The following is a 19,427-nucleotide window of genomic DNA, read 5'->3' as shown; positions in this document are numbered from 1 at the left end:
AGCAACACGACACATTGATTAATGTGTCACACTAGAGAAAAAACCCACTTTCAGGAAAGCAGACATGATCACACTTATATATCCTCTCACTGTCTTCTTTACCTTTCTCCTGCTCTCTGGCTCATAATATCACATTCCAAAGTGAGAGCACACGTTGCTTATTACCCAGTGGTGGGAGGTGATTGTACCATACGTGTTAGTGGACATTGTTGCGTAAGAAACAAAATTAGCAATGTTCCAAATCTTACTGGCTCGCCTTTCTCTCCCATCGGCCCAGCAGGACCAACGCCGCCAGGGCGTCCTGGCTGGCCAATAGCGCCAGCCGGCCCAGCGGGACCCCTCTCTCCAGTGGAACCCTGGAAATAAGAAGAGATAGCGAGGTGAGAAAACTATATCACATGATTCACTATTTTATTTAACGCAACGGTCACGATCACTGGTCACCATGGAAACAGCCTCCTGCTTCATATGTCCTAGCATTCTATAAAACATAGCGGCAGAAAATGGAACAGAGAATAGGATGGGAAAGCAATTTCAACAAATTAGACGTACAATAGGTCCAGCGACACCAGGTAGGCCTTCTCCTCCCTTCAGACCTGCAGGACCCTGGAGACACAGAAACAAACAGCCTTCACAATCCTGGGACAACAAATCTTTTTACACCTTTAATTTGCAAAATTCTTAACTTGGGATCTAATGGCAATCACATGAATTAGAGTACCTATAGTAAATGTAAGTACTCTAATTCAGCGCAAAAACCTGACTTATCAATTGCTGTTAGCAGTCAGCACAGTATAGATATTAGGTATATGAAAATTTTTGTTACTGTTTGGCCAGGCGTCCCTCTGCTCCCTCTGAAGCCTTTAAGCCCAACAGGGCCACTCTTCCCAGGGGCACCTGATGGACCTGGGTCTCCCTAGAAAGAGCAAATAATTGGACTTCATATACCAACCAGACAGTCACACCAAGGAAGAACATTTATCACTTATAGGCCATCATACACTCGAAACTGTCTGGTTTCATGTGTTGTTTATTAGAAAATTAGAGGACAGGATGAGATCGAAGAGATATTCTGGCAGTGCTGAGAGAGTCTTTGGGCTTTATCTAATATAACAGTGATAAGGCAATACTGGTAGGTGATTATGAGCCGAACATCATGATGAAAAGTACTCACCTTGGCACCCTCTTTTCCGGCAGTTCCTGGTAAACCATGCTCACCTGGTGGCCCTGGTGCACCTGGATGGCCTCTATCTCCTGTTGGTCCTGTCTCACCAGATTTGCCCTAAAAGCAACCATAGCATACAGCACATAGCAGATGGTAGTTAGTTATTGTAGATGTCATTTGTGAAAAACAACCAGTTTATTAAAAATTGAATTAAAAATTGTTGATTTTCTTACCTGTGGTCCAACCACACCCGGGGGGCCTGGGGGCCCATTCTTTCCTTGGAAGCCCTACAGAAAAAGAAAAGTGATAGCTGTGACCCTCTATCACAACTGAGGGGAGCTGATCATTTTATATGATGATTGATTATCAAAAGGCATTGTGTTTTTATCAGTTGTTTACAGTAGATCAAAAGTGACTCACTGGTTCTCCCCTCTGACCTGGATGGCCTGGTATTCCATCCTTTCCAGGTGGACCCTGCAAAAGAAGAATTTTCTGATATGACTATTATAAACAAATCATCAAAGGTCAATATAAATATTGGGTAAAGTAAACCAAAGGACAAACACATTTTAGCCCACTCACATTAGGCCCTTTAGGTCCTGGTTCACCGTGTCTTCCCTGTGGTCCTCGAGGACCCTAACAAATTAGGCAGGTTATCAAAACGTAGCTATGATGCCAAGATTTCACACACAAAATATTATTTAGGTGCTAAATGTATCATATTTATTATGAAGTAGTTAAAAACATTACCTGTTCTCCAGGGGACCCTGGAGGACCATCTTGTCCAGCAGCACCCTAACAAATTAAAAAGGCAAAAGGCAAATGAATGTATAGCTAGAAATCAGACACTCAAACATTTTTAGTTTTCGGACTGCCAACAAATCTTTAGCTTTCCCGAATTGCTCTTTGAGGGTGAGAGTATAAATTGAAGTATCCCCTTCTAGACAGTAGCGTGCCAGATGGCCTGCCATCAAGAATTGCAAAGCAACAACCAGTTTTCACTTTGTCAAAGCATTAATCCATACTTTATGAGTTAGCCAGGTGTGTGTAAATGTGTGCATGGACATAATCTTTGTTTATGACACTACATGTACCTTTTCTCCAGGCTTTCCAGTTGGTCCCTTTCCTCCTCTTCCCCCACGGGCTCCCTATTGGAAAACAAACAGCAGGCTTATTAGCACCTTGATAAATTATCAGGAGGTGGAAGACAAATATGTTGTAATATGAAAACATTGTGGTGATGTAACCGTGTGAGTCACAAGTTATCACATTGATATACCACATATAATTAGACTGAGTATACTTGGGTTTCTATATTAAAATAAAACGGTGTGTAGGCAGGGCACCTAAAGCTGTACTCACAGTAGGACCTCTTTGCCCACCGGTGCCTTGCTGACCAGCTGGGCCCTGCATTGTAAAGGGTAACAAATATTCATCAGTACATATCCGCTACATAATAAATGTAAATGCATATCGTGTGAAAGTCAGAATGTAATGTGTACTAAAATGTTCATATAGCTCTCACCCTTCGTCCTTTCTCTCCTGGGACCCCGGCCACACCAGGGAAGCCAAGTGATCCCTGGAGACACAAGTAGAGGTTAATCAGCCTCAGCCCTCCATTTATCAGACATCACCCCTAATGTCTCATTAACTTATAATTAACTACTGTATCAAATTAAAGCAAATCTAATCCATGAGCTCAACACAGCCTTAAACACACCATTCATCAACATGTAATGAATTGATGTCACTAATGAACTATAAATAAAATAGCCTTTTTTAATATGCTATTCATCATCCTTTATTTTTAATCAGACAGGAAACAGTCCAGCCAGTGACACACATCTTTCTTCTTAAAGCTCTGATAAAGGACCAGGGGATACATTAACTGATCATAATAGCCCATCAACACTAAATCACCTTAGGACCTTGTCTTCCTGGGTATCCTGGCAAACCGGGCACACCAAGGTTACCCTGGAGAGAGAAAAGACAAAAAATAGAGAAGGAAGAAATAAGGCAAGTATTAAATAGAAAAACCCATAACCAGTCAAGATATTTATAATGTACTGCACACTATTATTGTGCCAAACCAGCAAGAAATGTCTGTATTACTGCATAAAGTGACGACATAAAGATTAATAGCTAATACATGCACACCGGTGCAGTGGCAATTTCGCCTCAGGACTGGCGTATAATCCGTCGTAATAAATGTAAGGCCATTAAAATCCATATGTTCAGTATTTTTGTGAAATTTTAAACTGTGATTTTATAGGAAAGCTTTGTCATTAAATAACTGAAAACTAAGCAAAACTAATACATAACTTCGCTGCTCAGTTAGATACAAGTTTTCTTCTTTGGCAGTCTATCTTGAAGAAAAATGTTTGGGGTTTTTTTTGTTTTTTTTAATAGCTCCACCTTCTCGCCAGATATCCCTGAAGCACCAGTATCTCCCATGGGTCCAGCTTGACCCTTTGATCCCTCTGGTCCATCTTCTCCACGAGGACCAGGAGCTCCATTATCACCCTATTTATCACCCAGCAGAAAGCAAGTAAGAAAAATGTATCTTAGTCAAAAGACAATAACTAAGAGAAAACAACATAGAGGCTTGTTATTAGATGTCACTCTCACCATGTCTCCCTTGACACCCATGTCACCCTTGAACCCAGGGAAGCCATCTTCTCCCTGTCATTCATTGTGAAGTGGTAATAACTGGACTTAAACACCATTATAACGATACAATTTGTCAAGTGTCCTTATAGTCGCAATCCATTGTTTGGGCACTAGCAGAAAAAGAGAAGTTCACAATCTATGTCACTCACTTTCTCTCCTTTGCTCCCCTTTAGACCTCGAACTCCATCTGCTCCCTTTGAAAAACAGAAACATCCAGTTTAAGAAAACTAAGAAACCAACATTCAAGAAAAAAACCCTGGACTTTATATATTATGCAACTCACCTGTATTATCAGAAATAAATCAACTTAAAATAAGACAACTGTAAATCTGTATTGATTTTCTCTTTACATAAAATTTATCCATTTTCCAGCAGTTATTAGCATTACATTCATTTCATGGTAAAAAAATCCAACAAGGGCTTCCCCCTAGAAGATTTAACAAACCCAAACCCAAGCAGAAAGCCTCACTATGACAACTTCATATTTTATTCCACTCTTTCAAAAGCATAGTCAGTCAAAATGGACTACTTTACTACTGTATGTAACATTTGTTCTATCCATCAAATGCTTCTCATTTGGCTATTGGCAGTCCCCTTGAGAACTGAGGTGCTCTCCCTCCATGTGTCACCTGTCAATCATAGACTCACATAGCTTGTCCATCATTGTCTCACCTTTACTCCCCGAATCCCTGGGTAACCAACTGGTCCCTGAGCCCCTGGTAAACCCTACGTGAAAAAATAACATTATTATAGTACTTTTTTTAAAATAAGAAGCAGCCAGCAAAGAGGCAATTCTCCTATTAGATATGGATAAACATTGTACTCAGTGACTTTTTCTCTTGTCAGACAAAAAGGAAACAAGACAAGCAGATGAATCTGAGTGCATGCTGCTTACACTAATGGACTTAGGCTTTTTTATAATAAAGATGGCATTGTTGGGATACAAGACATGCAGATACCCACTTGGATGCCTTTTTCTCCTGGTGGGCCCTCTCTTCCTGGGTGACCCTAAGCAGGAACAAAAGTACCCGTTTGACTTATCAGTAAAATACATGATTATTATATCACCTCAACATAGGAATTTCTGTTTGAAAAGTGAAAAACAGGAAGCTGCATCAGGGCTGAGAGTGAAGCACCATTATATCTCACCAAGTTTTGCAAAAAGTAATACAAGAACCATTATGTATAAAAATGTGTTTGACTTCCGTCTAAAATTAATCCTTGTAAATGAGAAAAGCTTCACTGTAAAATGACTTTTATTCAAAATGCCTTGCCTTGGATCCATTTCAGAAAATGCCTCCTATGTCCCCCTACCGGCAAACCACAGAAAGTGTAGGTTAGCCAATTTAATCCTTGCCTACTTTTCTGCATTGTGTGTGTGTGTCTACATACAAACAGCTGTATGCATACACAGTTTGCTCAATTGGCAAGGCAAGGCAAGTTTATTTATATAGCACAATTCAACAACAAGGTGATTCAAAGTGCTTTACAGAGACATTAAAAAATAAAAACGTATAAAAAGGATGATTTAAAATGGAAAAAAAAGAAGTAAGTTTTAGAATTTAAACTTAAAAATGAAACAGATGCAGTGGGGGAACAACTCTCTCTGCTTCATAAGCTAGTATCTTTGTCTAGATACTATTAAAAATTAATAAATAGGCTTATTTATTAAAATCTGTACATAAATGCTATGTTTAAACTGATTGCAGTACATCAGCTGATGGTGACTGGTGCATTATCAGTAGAAAACTCTGATACTGAATATAAAAAGATGTGCACAGACACAGGTTTGTGTGTTACTTACGGGAGGACCGTCAATGCCTGGTAGTCCTTGCATGCCTTGTTTCCCCTGGGGACCCTGTATGGGACATAAAGAGGTATCAATACTAGAGTCAAGCTTCAGATGCATAACACCTCAACTCATCAATGAGTGATCAAAATTTCCACTTTGCTGCTACATATTGTATTTGTGACCAAGTCTTTATTATTTCTTTTATCAGTCTGGCTTGGGTCTATCATGGTGTGCAGCACCCAAGGCTGTCCCAGGTGTCTGTTATGCCTGTGTGTGTTCCTTGTGTATTGATTTCTTGTCTAGCTCCACCTTGCCTGAATGGGAGCCAGAAGTGGCTTGGTTATACTCCCCTGTTCAGCCTGTCTCCTTTGAGTGTGTGATGACAGGGTTCATAAGGGCACAGCTTTAATTTTGAAATTAAGCGAGAGACATGCTACCTACCTTCTCTCCTGGCAATCCAATGGGACCCTGAGGACCAGGCAAGCCCTACACCAAAACAAAGCATCAATCAAGTTAAGTGTTGCGTTTAGGAGACGGCTGGGAGCCTAGATTTGCATGACTCTGTGTGTTTTAATATGGTACATTTATGTAAGATCCATGAATAATATGTATAGGTGTTGATCTATCTGAAAATATGACATACACTTCTTTATATGACTCTAATGTCATTGACAGCATTTTAAAATGATACTTTGTTACTGTCGGGTACAAAACGTTGTGTCTACTGAAAGAGTCTTTTCGTTAACTAACAAAACAGCCTCTTATATTGAATCCGTTATTGAGTCATGCAAATGTATAATTAATTTTTTATATGCCCAAAAGGCCAAAGATATTTTTTAAACCTAGAGAAGAGCCAGTAAACCTTGAGATGGAGTAACAATGCAAAGAAACAAGTCTTCATGCACAGAAAAAGAGTTTCTAAATGCATTCTAGAAGCCAACTGTGTAATACTAAGGTGATTAACTCTCAAAGTAACTTTTTTGATGATGAAATACCTGCACTCCAGGATTTCCCTGTTGACCTGGGGGCCCCATCTCTCCAATTGGACCCTAAGAACAAGAAACCCTGGTGATCATACAGTCTGTCCTCACATGATCTTGGTCCAATGGTTGTATGCTGACATCACATGACTGTTTAATATTTCCATTAGCAGTTAAACCTAAGTTGCTATGATTTTTCTAGTGTAAAAAAGCCAGTAATCATTGGTACATAATAGTAGGTTTGAGAAGATGTGACTGACCGGGTTGCCCTTTGACCCTGGTACTCCATCAGTTCCTTGAATTCCCTGACAAAATAAATAAATGTTAGAAAACAGCAAATTTAATGTCAAAGTTTGATCAAAATATGGAGATAGTTCGACAGTTTTCTTGTCCATCTTAGAGGCATATCGATGATTCATGCACTAGAGAGGCCTTTATAGAGTTGAAGCGGCTGAATAGCTTTGATCCTGTAATTCAGTCGATGTTGACTTACCGGTTGCCCAGGTGGGCCAGGTGGCCCCCTTGGCCCAACAAGACCTCGAGGACCCTGGAGACAAAACACAGCAAATAGTCAGCAGCTAGCCTGCATTCATGATGAGACTGAATGAGAGTGGAATACTAAATCATGAATAAAAACTAAGGAGAGGGAGAAAAACAAGGAGAGACATAATATACTTTGGTGTGTGTGTGTGCATGCATCTGCTTTGTATGTGCTAGCCACGGAGACTGTGCTAGCCTGTTAGCATGAGTGGGTTTGTGTGCTCTGTTTTTGTCAGCCTCCCTCTTTGTAGGCTGGCCAAGCCACCTGTTCCAAAGCCACATCTGTGATCTCCTGGGAAGTGATTGATATGGAAATATAATCATTCAGGCCAGGATTTTATCTCTTCTCTCTCCTACTCTCTCTTTCCACTTTCCTCACTCCATCTCTCTTATCTCATTCACCACCAAACAAATTTCTGTCTTGTGTTTGTCTCTTACTGTGTCACTTTTTCTATCTTCCTCGCTCTCATCAAAACAGCTAAATCCTCTCCTCTCCTACGGCTTTGTAGTTGAGCACAGTTTTCCCAACATGTCTTACTGCGCTCCGTTTCTTCCTGCACTCAGTGATCCATTTGGAGGGACAGAACCCTGCTGAGCCCTAACCTCATCTACGGGGAGAAAGAGAGTGTGACTCATAACCAATTAACCAATGTTCACTGCAGATGCACAAAAACGACAGCCTCTTCAGTGGTGCTGTTAAAATCTTTCAGGGATCCTATAGTAATCTCTAGGTATAATCTCTATGACAGAACTAGAATGCTATAACTTTGTATTCGAGATGCCTTTTTTCAGTGACCTTTTCGCTTATAATGCAAAGGTGAATCCTGTGACAGTGTTACTTTAATAAGGTGTGACTGTCCTAGTGTTTTTAACTAGGCGCTGTGTATTGCAAAATATTGTTCAGTGTTTCTGTACATGAGAAATACAAGCAGCACAGTTTATACTTGTGTAAGTTCTGCTGTATGCTTTGGGCAGAAACTTCAGTCAGCTGCTAAATAAAGTAATCACCAGCAATCCCCTCTGGGTTTGCTAGAGAAATCGGTTTCTGTTTTACTAGTTTTTTATTTTATTTCTGTATTAAAGAGCGTTTAAAGCACAGACTAGATTAATGCATCCTTTGAATCAAGAATTTATCCCATCGACGAACACTACAAAATAAAGATTTTCATTAGAGACATGCTGTGATGTGTAACTACATATATAAACAATATCACATTTTATTTTTCTGTATGTGGATACTCACAGGTTCGCCTGGTTGCCCTCGTGGCCCAACAGGTCCATTAGATCCCTAAAATAAAAGGAAGGAGACACATTCAACACAGATTTTGAGTGCCTTTCTTACTCAACCTTAGGCAGGGATACATTTATATCCCCAGAGACATAATCTGTGGAAATAGCTCATTAAAGAAATTCACTGCCTGACAGATAAGGCTCAACTATCTTTGAGCAAAGACTAATAGACCGCCCTCTCAAACCTTACCCGCCAGCTTGCATAAATTGATACTATCCTGACAGAGCTTCTATCTTTCATATTTTCAATTCTATGGCAGGGTTGTATTAGCTAGCTTTTTAATGTATTTTGCAAACGTAGTTACCAAATGAACTCAGGCTAGCCAAGCGGAAATAAAAAAAGCAGGAAGTTATAATATAGACTTTACATCTACTGTGAAGTCTTCGGTATGTCGTGGTTAACTGAATAAATGGTTTTATTTAATGCTCTGTGAAGACCTTCCCTTTAACTTTCCATAACAGAAAAATTAGAAAAACTATTTTCAGCGTGAAATTAAATTTTGGGAGGCATTGCACACTTACCCTCTCTCCTGGTTCCCCGACAGACCCCTGAGGACCAGGCTTTCCTCGGTCCCCCTACAAGAAAAAAGCATTAGCGACAAGCCTCAAGATGTTTAGGTATGTTCTGTTTATAGCAGATGCTTTTTTTAGTGCACCCTGTCATCACAGAAGTCACAACAACCATTACGGTCACATAATGGAAATAAACATCTGCTATACGATGTGTAAGGTATTCATGCATGCTATGTTATCATGTTGGTGTCTGAATGACTAAGTGCTTGAAGTACAGTGACAGTATCAAGTAGCCAAATGTAACTCACTCTGTGCCCCTTGTTTCCTGGGAGACCTGGGAGGCCGTCAAAACCCCTGTCGCCCTGCAAAGTAATAGAGAACCAAGTGCATTAAACCCTGAAACACACACATATGGTAATGTGTAAACATTAGCAGAATTGTAGTGAAAGTCTCCCCTGGCAGAGCCTCCCATCTGCTCAGAGTGTGCATCGGGAAGAGAAAGTGTTAAGATTAGCTGTAGGTCTGCTAAAATGCTGCTTTGACTGATAAAGACTCTGCTGTTCTGTCAGACACATCAGGGAAGACTGAGTTATTTACTAAGCGCTTCCTGCAGCTGTTATATATTGAGTTGCCTTGTTGTCAGTAAGGTATAATAAGCTGGGGGACACTCGACACCTAAAGGCTTACTCTTGCAAGTGGAGATAGTTTGTTATTGTGTAAGACCTCGCCACCTAAACATGTGTGTTACTGTGTTCATGGAAACAGGACAATGAATTCAAGTAAAGTTAACAGGAACAACAATAATATCGTCCTACAACTTACAATGCAGCATTCACACAAACACACAATCTAAACGAGATTGTAGAAGAGCCAAATGTGTGTGTACTGGGTGTAGCTCATTTGAAGGGCAGTTCAGTATAATCACAAAAAGCTCACCTTTGTGCCAGTTTCACCTGGAGCGCCACGACCACCGTCCGCTCCAGCACGGCCCTATGAGATACAACATCCAGATCTGATTCACCGTAGGCCACTCTACGCTACAATATACTTTTTACACAAGCTGTAGACATAAATGTTTTCAGCACTTAAATGTCCAATACTTAAGATATCTCACCCTCTTGCCTGGCCTCCCATTAATTCCAGGGGAGCCTGGCAACCCGCGTGGTCCCTTCATGACAAATGAAGAGAGCAAGACAAATAGGAAAAGGTGTTAAAAGGAAGGCAAGGGGACAAATGGAAATCAATACCATGACAAAAAAGACAAAGAGGCTATGATCGAAGGTAGGCGTGAGGTAAAAATTATGTCTAGTCTTACAGCAGAGCCACTTTCTCCACGTTCTCCTTTGAGCCCAGAGGAACCTGGATCACCCTGGGAAATAAAAGGTCATGCATGACATGACAAAGAGGGGAAACTTAACTTTTTCAAATGTATATACACGTATACAAACATACTCCTCAAATATAGACCCAAACCAAAAAATTAAGAATGAACTGAAAATAAATCATCTAAAAATTGTTTCATTTTTCCATCTCTTGGTTTTTTTTGGTTGTTTTTTGGGGGGATTGTTTTGGGGTTTTTTTTGGAAATACAGACAAATTTCTCAATTTAAATATACCGAGCAAGCGTAATGATGAGGTTAGGGTGGGAAAGAGAGACATGAGATTGAGCTTGGTCAGATAGAGTTTAAAGCTGAGGGTAGAGGACGTAGGAGCCCTTGAGATATGATGCAAATTTGATAAAGGTCAGAGAGAGAGATTCATACCAATGGGCCCGGTCGCCCTGTAAGACCAAGCGGGCCTGGCGGCCCCCTGAGTGACATCTGAAAGAAAAACAACATTACGCTTTATGTAAGCTAAAGAAGGTACCTACTGACTTGCTACATGCTACAAAATATTCTGATGGAGAACTAAATCTCAGTATGCAGTAATGTTGTATTGTGAATTTGCTTCTTTGAACTATACCTTGGCCTGTTGCAATATAGCTTGTGCTTGGGCCTGCTGGGGGGACACCACTGGCCCCTTCTGGGAATCACCTCCAAACTGAAACTGGAGGCAATGACAAGCAGAAGTCACTTCTCACTGCAGATTTCCCAAGCATAAAGCTAGTTCAGTCACACAGCCCCCCCTTGTGGTCTTACCACTACACCACATGTGGAAAAAGTGTACTCTTTGTGCATTTGCGTGGGCATGTTTCAGTGTGTTTAAGGTCTTACTGGTAGCATTAACAGTGTTCCTGGAGGGCCTGGAATCCCATCAGCCCCGGAAAGACCAGGCCGTCCTGGGGGACCCTGAAAAGTGAAGACAGGAAAGGGATGAAAAATAGCTTGGCATCAAGCATAAGAGTGAGTGAGTGAGACAGAGACAGAGTAGAGATTGAGAGAATTTTAAGAGGATGGGTTTTGTTTTTAAGATTAGGGGTTAAAATGTCACAAGATCCAGTTGTGACTTAGCTTGTGAAATGAATGCAAGTCAACAAGATGTCCTCTGAAATCATGAAAGTTCTATGGTGTGCACAGCATATCACTGGGAGAAAGTAAGAGAAACACTTGGAAGCTAGATGAAGAGGAAAATAATCCACTCTTTGAAAAAAAATGTTGCTCTGTTTCTACAGCTTGTCTCACAAACGCACACATGCACATCCACACACAAGACTTTATATTCTGTATACAGATTGTGTGAGTTGTTTTATATCTTCTGACTACTGAATGAATATTTTAATAAATCAATGATATTTTTTCCAAATGTTGCCTTTAGTCTTGAATTTTTAAACCATTTCCAACAGTGACGCATAATTAGAAATATTTACAATTGTGTTATCTCAAGGGTAAATAATTTTGCTTATAACAACACGCTCAGAATAACCAATAAAATAAGTGTATGTCGACAAAATGGACTTGAGTAAGTGTTATATAGTGCATTAAAGATAATGTCCGTGTAAGTCTATGTCAAAGCATGGCAAAACGCTGGAGCATAAACATCAGTAGAGTATCACCATAATGCTTTTCACATCTTCAATTGTAATACTTAGAATAAAAGTTAAGCTATCCAAAAGCATTATATGTGATAAGTAAAGATCTGATAAGTAATCTGTGAAGAAGAAGGCTTATTGCATTTACATTAGGCTATCAAAATAATCCAGTAAATATTCTATCTCTACAAAAGTATAAAATTATCCTGTGATAGGAATAAATGTAATACATGCAGTTCCTCAAAAGATCAAGCCAAGGTGAACACTAAGGTGGAGGAATGTTGTTAGTGCTGCTTGTCAGTTTGCCTTTGTGTCATTAAGATTCAGGTGCGACTCTATCTTTAAAACTGCAAGATAATTTTCCTTTGTGGTTGCAGTAGCATTTATTCATCCACTCAATTCTTTTTTTCTGCTACTAGGAAATGACAGAGCATCTGCTGGTGTCTCTGTATGTAATTTGGCATATTTTCTATGATGAATCATAGACAACAACATTTGTGAGCCAAGATGAATCCCTGAACTCCTGCAGGTTCATTTCAGCAAGCCAGGACATCTTGATCCTGCTGATGTGTTTCACATTAAGGTCACAGTTAAATTCAGAGTTGAGTCTCACAGGTGATGGAAAAAACTGAGGTCAAACTAATTCACTCTACATTTAACGAGTGAGCCCAAGTCCTAAACCTCACTCACCAAGTCACCGGGATCTCCCCTGGGTCCTGGAGGTCCTACTGGACCAGCTGGTCCAGGAGACCCCTGTGGAAGATACATTTAGTCCATATTTGCTTACATAAACGTAATAATCGTTTAATCGATAATCGGGTATATATATCAATTCTACATACTAACTACTGTTCAAAAACTTAAGGTGCAAGTGTTAGGCATAACAATGTCTAACACTGAAAATCTCAGCATTTTGCACCTCATCTGAAAAGTTCAGGTGGAATTTGTTTACCTCTGGCCCTGGTAGCCCTGGGGGTCCTTTCACTATTGTACCCTAGAAAAACATGGAGAGTATCAAGTTATTTTCCATACTCATAGCCAAACTACTAGCCTATTCATTAAAAGTCTGTAACAGTTCACCGGTTCATGAATAGCTGGCTCTCCCTTCTGGCCTTTCTCTGCTCTGAGGTTACCCTGAGGAGGGGTAAAAGATGAATAGATGCGGACTGTCAGAAATCACTTAACACAGGCAATTGAAAACATGACCACTCACTTGATGTATCAGGTCACTGTGAGATTTACCTCTCCATCCCATGTCTGAGCCCTTTCCCGCTCTGCAAAGTCAAAGGCATCCTCGTACATTTCATACTCCTCATACTCTAACTCTGTATCATTCTTGAAATCCTCATATTCAAGAATCTGTTAAGGAATAACAAACTATTAGTGACTGGTGTAGTGAAAACCAAATAACCTCACAGTGTTTCTATGCTGTGCTGAAGACATTTCTTGCCTTTGCGTTTAACCTACCTCATATTCAGTAACATTTGGGCCCACTGTTACTGTGGAAACTGAGAGATTATGATAAAGGTCTTCTAAAAGGTCATCATCATACTCTTCCACCACTGGTTCCCTTACAGGTGTGTCCTCCTGCAGGCGAGCACACAGACTTAAGTGAGTCAGAGCAGAGATTAACCAGGCGGCACTGGGCATGTGTCTGTGCCACGCACTGCCTAATAAAAACACTGTATTGTACCACATGGATGTTAGCAAAACAGGTGGATTATATGGGAGTACACTGGTTAACCAAGATAAAAGCTTACAGGTGTGCAGTTAATTACAGTGTTTACAGTGTTATTAATTGACAGACTACATCAGATTCATGTGACAGCATGAGAGAGGCTGCTGCAGCAACAGAAACAGTGTGAGTGTGACAAATTAGTTTATGTGCAAATTATAAACAGACAAATACATAGTGGCGGTAAGTGATTGCAGAGGTGAGAGGAGGAAGAGGTGCTCTCTAAATATTAGGGGAGTGATTGGTTAGAGCTGTAAATAGTGGGAGGGATTGGAACGGACAGCATCTACAGGCATATTTGTCTACCTCCTCGGTAACCTTTGACACAGGCAATGTCCTAGGTATGAAAGTAGAGGCTTCAGTTGTGAAGTCAGGTTCACGTGTTGGTATCTCCGTGAAGGTCTTGTAGAAAACATCAGTTGGAATGGTAGTTTCTAGGGTACTCTTAATTTCTGGCAACTTAGTTGCCTGAAAAGTTTCCTGGGTTTGATATGGAGGCAGTGTTGTGGAAACTCTAAGGAAGCCTTCCTCCAGAGCTTCCTCTTCGTGTTTTTTCTTTCTGGATCCCCTCTTGCCCTTGCCCTTGCCTCTATGTTTGCCTTTAGAGCCTTTATCCCTCTTCTTTTTGTCCTTTTTTCCTTTCTTCTCCTTTTTGGGGGCCTCCTTTGGTTCAGCTGGCTGGTCACTTTGCATCAAGGCATCAGACCCATATTGGAAGGTCTTTTATGAAATAGTAGAATGCAAGATGAGGACATAGATGGAGGATGGAGAAAAAAACAAACACTGCTGTAAATGAAAATCATAGAAATAGCCTGCTTCAGGAAAGCCAAGAAATGTAATCAGGTCCCATGACACCCTTACAGATGCCCACTGTAAGTTCCAATGAGCTGATAAAAGCCTGACGCAAAATATGAAATGAGAAGGAATACACAAATATAGATTCTAAAAACAACATATTTACTTGTGTGCTTAGAAGTCACAGTGCCTTTAATGCTACAAATTTGTTAATTATATGCAAAAAGTGTTCTCTACTAAGTGAGCAAATGTGAAGGACCGCACCCTCCACAGCAGCCCTAGTCTCTCATGTTGCCCCTTGGGAAAATTAAGTGCCCACCCCTGCTCCAGACTGATGTCCGTTACATGTCAGTGTTAGGAATGGCCCCTGCCTGAAAATGATGTTGTAGGCAAAGTCTGTAAAAGACATCAGTGACATGAATTAGATCCACTTTTAAACAAGGTCAGTGTGTAAGGGAGAATGATGGGAAGTAGGTCAGTGGAGTGACAGATGCTGACATATTCTGGACTCAAGAGTTCATTGCTCAGCTGTAGCTCTTTAAAAGCCAGCTGGATGACTATCGAAACGGACACACGGTACCATTAATGAACCATTCTTACATGATCATCAGTGGCCTGGCTCAATAAGTTGTGCTTTCATAATTTTTTCACCTATGTTCATGTGGCATACGCACAAAAAATAGACAAACACAGAAAACATTGTGTGTGGTTCATGAAACCCACACACACAGCTGCTTCCTTCCTTTCATCTTATCTCTATCTTTCATACAGCACCAAAGACATATACAGTAATTTATGTCTATGACAGATCCGCTTTTATACATCCCTTAAGGAAAGGAAGAGCTATTATAACATATTTGAGTTATGGGCTTCTGGCACTGTCTATTTTGCCAAAAGAGCATCTGACCATAGAACTGCTCCACTGCTGGCTGTATTTAAAAGAAGATACACTTACTTGCCCTATTCTGTGGTAATCATCCAAGTCTCTTTTTAAAAGCCCTCAGAACCTTTGAAACATGTAGCTGTGTGCTTTTGCTTCTTTAACTGATTGGCTGTGAATTAAGTGTTTGGCAGCCAGAGAGACCTGCCATTAGGGCAGGAAGCAGAATTTCATGATACTGCCTAAGCGTTAATACACAATGTTGGGCTACTATGAAAAAAAGACAATGACACAATATGTACAACATTTAAAAATTTCCAGGCCTTCATGTTCAGACAAAAACATAAGCCAGGATTCTACAGTTATTTAAGGTCACCAAACGCTTCGCTTCACTGTAAAGTTTGAAGTGTCAAAGAAACGTACAAAAATTTGCGCACATTTTTCCAGTAGGCATCACCTCCTCTCAATGGTAGTACTGACCTCCTGCAGGTTCAGCGCTTGGCTGTGATAGGGCAAAGCTGAGTCACAGTCTGGTATGTAGTTTACACAGTAGTTGGCAGCAGCCTCGCTGTCCTCCACAATCAGCAGTTGTTGAATATCTCCCTGAAATAAAAAAAAAAATCCAAAATAAAGAAATCATGCAGCTGCTATCGCATGCTGAAATGACATTTGGGATGGAACAGAAAATAGAAATTAAACACTCCAACTTGACAGATGCTATGAGAACATCTGGCTACATTGCTAAATGTAAAGCAGAGTGTTGTAAAGGAGTGCCACAAATTGTCAGCAATAGTAAAATTGTTACTGACTATTGGACCTCTTTTTGGCCATAACCCCATGAGGGGCCCAAGTGTGTACACGAAACAGTCAAGCAGCTCTCTACCGCCGCCCCCCGTCAGGACCTTTCACTTCCCATCCTGCCCTGTGGGCCTTGCCAGAGTGTATATATAGACACACAGAGAGACAGCATGGCTGTACCCTGCAGCACTGAACCCAGAGCCTTTTTTGGCTTTAGCGGCTTTAACACAAGACAACTGTAAACTTCTATTAACATCATATTTCACATCAGTCCTTCTTGTACTGAAATGACAAGGTTAATTAGTTTATAATGCCAACGAATACTCATCATACAGATATTATCAAGAAAAATACCAAAAATAATGTTTAAATAAAATTATATAAAAGTATATTTAAGAAAATGTTATATTTTAACCATTTTTTGGCTGAGATCATAACATTTTAAAGGATGAATAAATACGAAAATAACAAACACAAGCTTCATAGTAAAAAAATAGGAGCTGCGGGGCTAATTTCTGTGAGACATGGATCAGAGAGTAATTGACAAAAAAACACAGTGCTGCCAGCCCCACAGGACAGTGGCTGATAAGGTTTGATTGAATTAGTGATACAAATCTATGTAACTGACACGCTATAGCAAACATACTGCCTGGTGAAATGTGTCCAGGGACAGTTGGGCAACCATTTATAATAAATTAAGTTAGATTAAGCATTTGATTTTGTGGTAATTGTAGCCCCATTGTAATCTCTTTAATTAAGATTTAGCTGCCAGAGGTGAAATAAATCTAAACACATCACTTCTCCTTTACCCACCGCCTCATATTTCTTCCAGCACAACTCAAATCAGCAGCGCATGTCTATGCAAAGCCTTGATCATCGTGAACAAAACTGTAATCCTAGGAATGACTGTTCAAACAGTCATTTATGCTTTAATGTATTAAACATGAAAGGATTTGTTATCCATTTATCCCTTTTTTCTTCCTGTTTTGGCCAAAAGCCCATGTCAAGCAAAGAAAATTATTGCACTCTAAGGTGTGATAGAGAGAGAGAGAGGGAGAGAGGGAGAAAAAGAGAGAGCTGCAGGGAGATGGAGAGAGAGCGAGAGAAGGCAAAAAGGAGCTAATCCAATCTAATCCAATCTCAATTCAAGATCAAAGGAAATGCTTCCACAGACAAGCTTTCCTGTTTTTCTTGCCTAGCAGGAGCCCTCTCTTCTTGAAAAACACAGCAAGTGAGTGTTGCACCAAATCGTGTGTATGCTGCCATTATTCATTTAGGTTGGGGCAAGGACATCTAAAGAGGCTATGTGAGGGCGTGTTGAATAAGGAGTACACCTCAGCTGAACCTGCAAATTTCCAGTGACGCCCAATCTTCTTTCATGTTGTCACACATGTCACTGTAGGCACAGGCTCATTAATGTTTAAAAGTCCACTCCACTTCCCCCTGCTGTCTCATATAGGGTGTGTTGTGCCAGATAGCCAATAATCTTCACCAAATCATAAGTAACCAGGCCTTCTCTGTGGAGTTGTCCAGCCTTCGCCTAATCAGATTTCTTGTGTGAGTCATAATCTTGTGTGAGTGAAGGAGCTAGAATATAATAAGCGATCTCACTGCAATAAAACTGCATTTTGACACTAACAGATGCTCATGTCTAACCAAAAACATCTGACTATCATCAGCTATGAGTCATTAGCGAGACAAAATTAACTTTGACTTAAAGAGACTTTGATTAATACTTCTCTATTTTTTAATGGTAAATCTATGTATGCCTTTGGTAAGCATTTCAATAAAGCTAAACTTTAAAGATATGCTTGACAAAACTTTGTTTCAACATGCCTTACAAGCAGAGCCAAAAATATTTCTTATTTCCTGTACTAAGCGAGACAGAAAGAATCTGAATTTCCTAACAAATAAATACTGGGCTGGATTTTATCTGAGCAGTCAGCATGTTAGAGACATACAAACAGGGCACATAGCAGCCAAAAAGGAGTCCAGTCAGACCTAAAATTTGCTTTCCTATAAAGAGCAGGGTATGAATGCAAAACTTCTGCAGTCATTTGTAAGCAATCTGGAAGCAATAGAGACATTAGTGGCTAACCAAAGTCCCCATGCTCCCACGCTGAGCTCCCACGGTGGGAGAACTGGGCTGGAACACTGACCTCCTCCCCAGAACCAGGGTCTGGGAACAGAGGGCCAAAGGTCAGCCTACTTAATTTTTTTTCCCTGTGGCACCAGCCTCACCCAAGGTGTACAACTTTGATAATCAGATAACATATGTGAGAAACGTGTCTTTTATCGACACTTGTATCAACAAAAATATAAAGTTGAACAAATTATTTTGGGTTACTTAACGCTCTACAGCAAACAAGATTTAAAGACTCTGATAGACTAAGCTGATTGCACACTTCCTTACACGTGACCACAAAAAGTGCATGTATTAAAGTAAAGGATGGATCTGATTAAAGATGGTCTGAAGAGTATTAGTCATCACCACAAATTTGGTATCATCATCATAACTTTTCACAAGTGAAGACGAATAAGAGCATGGGAGTGTTTTTGGAGCAAAGCCAAAGATTAAATAGTCTCCATTGCTTCTGAACAGGGAAATTTATAGAGCCCACAAGGAGACACATTTCTTAACTGAAGTGGGGATATAAAATAATTTAACAACTGGAATGCCTGAGAGGAAAGAGTAGGAAGGAAAAAAAGAGTGACTTACAATATGAGATGGTCAACTAGATTATTGCACAGGAAAGATGAAAAAATGTATGGACAGGGTTAAGGAATTAGTTATTGATTATATATGAAAAGGAAAAGGCTAGAGGTGTTCATTTGTCAGGACTGAGGAAATCTGTTTCTACTGGTCAAAAAAAAAAGACAGAGTAAAGTTATAATAACCCTTCCTCTGGATGTTCATAATTTCAGATGCAGTCTTCCTTTTTGCAGACTGTAGTATTCTTAGGTCACTGATGGAGAAGGAAAACTATTTTATTAACCCAACTGTATAACTTATACCTCTACTAAAATTAACATCTTATACCTTCTCTTTTTTACATTTTTTTCTTGCTCCATCGCTGAATAGAGACAAAGCCCTGGAGATATAGAAGGGGAAGGGGCTTGAGCCTGTCTCTATTTTATGCTGTGGATGAGAGACTTAGAGTGGAGCTTCATTGGGAATGACAATGAGGCAGGGGTTGTGTATTGTTATGGAAAGCACACAGAATTATTTATGACAAAAAAGAGGAATAAAAAAAACACAAGTTTTTTTTGTTATGTTTTTTTTTTGGCTTCTCCTTTTTTC

General features: G+C 40.1%; 1 protein-coding gene across 1 annotated transcript in view; it reads right to left on the bottom strand.

Moving 5' to 3' along the window:
* The window catches only part of col5a3a (collagen, type V, alpha 3a), a 44,646-nt gene that overhangs the window by 13,204 nt on the left and 12,015 nt on the right, over window positions 1–19,427 (bottom strand). Inside the window, exons 5-42 of the mRNA XM_063472084.1 lie at window positions 15,809–15,931; window positions 13,960–14,373; window positions 13,386–13,505; window positions 13,161–13,277; window positions 12,999–13,052; window positions 12,871–12,912; window positions 12,609–12,671; window positions 11,164–11,238; window positions 10,913–10,996; window positions 10,714–10,770; window positions 10,266–10,319; window positions 10,065–10,118; window positions 9,887–9,940; window positions 9,259–9,312; window positions 8,960–9,013; window positions 8,391–8,435; window positions 7,101–7,154; window positions 6,868–6,912; window positions 6,623–6,676; window positions 6,069–6,113; window positions 5,640–5,693; window positions 4,799–4,843; window positions 4,508–4,561; window positions 3,985–4,029; window positions 3,794–3,847; window positions 3,581–3,688; window positions 3,086–3,139; window positions 2,691–2,744; window positions 2,528–2,572; window positions 2,260–2,313; window positions 1,916–1,960; window positions 1,748–1,801; window positions 1,586–1,639; window positions 1,399–1,452; window positions 1,175–1,282; window positions 827–916; window positions 553–606; window positions 249–356 (exon numbers count right to left, since the gene is read on the bottom strand). Coding sequence (XP_063328154.1) covers window positions 249–356; window positions 553–606; window positions 827–916; window positions 1,175–1,282; window positions 1,399–1,452; window positions 1,586–1,639; window positions 1,748–1,801; window positions 1,916–1,960; window positions 2,260–2,313; window positions 2,528–2,572; window positions 2,691–2,744; window positions 3,086–3,139; window positions 3,581–3,688; window positions 3,794–3,847; window positions 3,985–4,029; window positions 4,508–4,561; window positions 4,799–4,843; window positions 5,640–5,693; window positions 6,069–6,113; window positions 6,623–6,676; window positions 6,868–6,912; window positions 7,101–7,154; window positions 8,391–8,435; window positions 8,960–9,013; window positions 9,259–9,312; window positions 9,887–9,940; window positions 10,065–10,118; window positions 10,266–10,319; window positions 10,714–10,770; window positions 10,913–10,996; window positions 11,164–11,238; window positions 12,609–12,671; window positions 12,871–12,912; window positions 12,999–13,052; window positions 13,161–13,277; window positions 13,386–13,505; window positions 13,960–14,373; window positions 15,809–15,931 — 2,796 coding nt within the window. The remainder of the gene's footprint in view (window positions 1–248; window positions 357–552; window positions 607–826; window positions 917–1,174; window positions 1,283–1,398; window positions 1,453–1,585; window positions 1,640–1,747; window positions 1,802–1,915; window positions 1,961–2,259; window positions 2,314–2,527; window positions 2,573–2,690; window positions 2,745–3,085; window positions 3,140–3,580; window positions 3,689–3,793; window positions 3,848–3,984; window positions 4,030–4,507; window positions 4,562–4,798; window positions 4,844–5,639; window positions 5,694–6,068; window positions 6,114–6,622; window positions 6,677–6,867; window positions 6,913–7,100; window positions 7,155–8,390; window positions 8,436–8,959; window positions 9,014–9,258; window positions 9,313–9,886; window positions 9,941–10,064; window positions 10,119–10,265; window positions 10,320–10,713; window positions 10,771–10,912; window positions 10,997–11,163; window positions 11,239–12,608; window positions 12,672–12,870; window positions 12,913–12,998; window positions 13,053–13,160; window positions 13,278–13,385; window positions 13,506–13,959; window positions 14,374–15,808; window positions 15,932–19,427) is intronic.

Source organism: Pelmatolapia mariae, linkage group LG4 (genome assembly GCF_036321145.2).
Source record: "Pelmatolapia mariae isolate MD_Pm_ZW linkage group LG4, Pm_UMD_F_2, whole genome shotgun sequence".
NCBI classification, from domain to species: Eukaryota; Metazoa; Chordata; class Actinopteri; order Cichliformes; family Cichlidae; genus Pelmatolapia; species Pelmatolapia mariae.
Note: the sequence above shows the minus strand (reverse complement) of the source record. Positions and strands in the feature narration are given on the sequence as shown.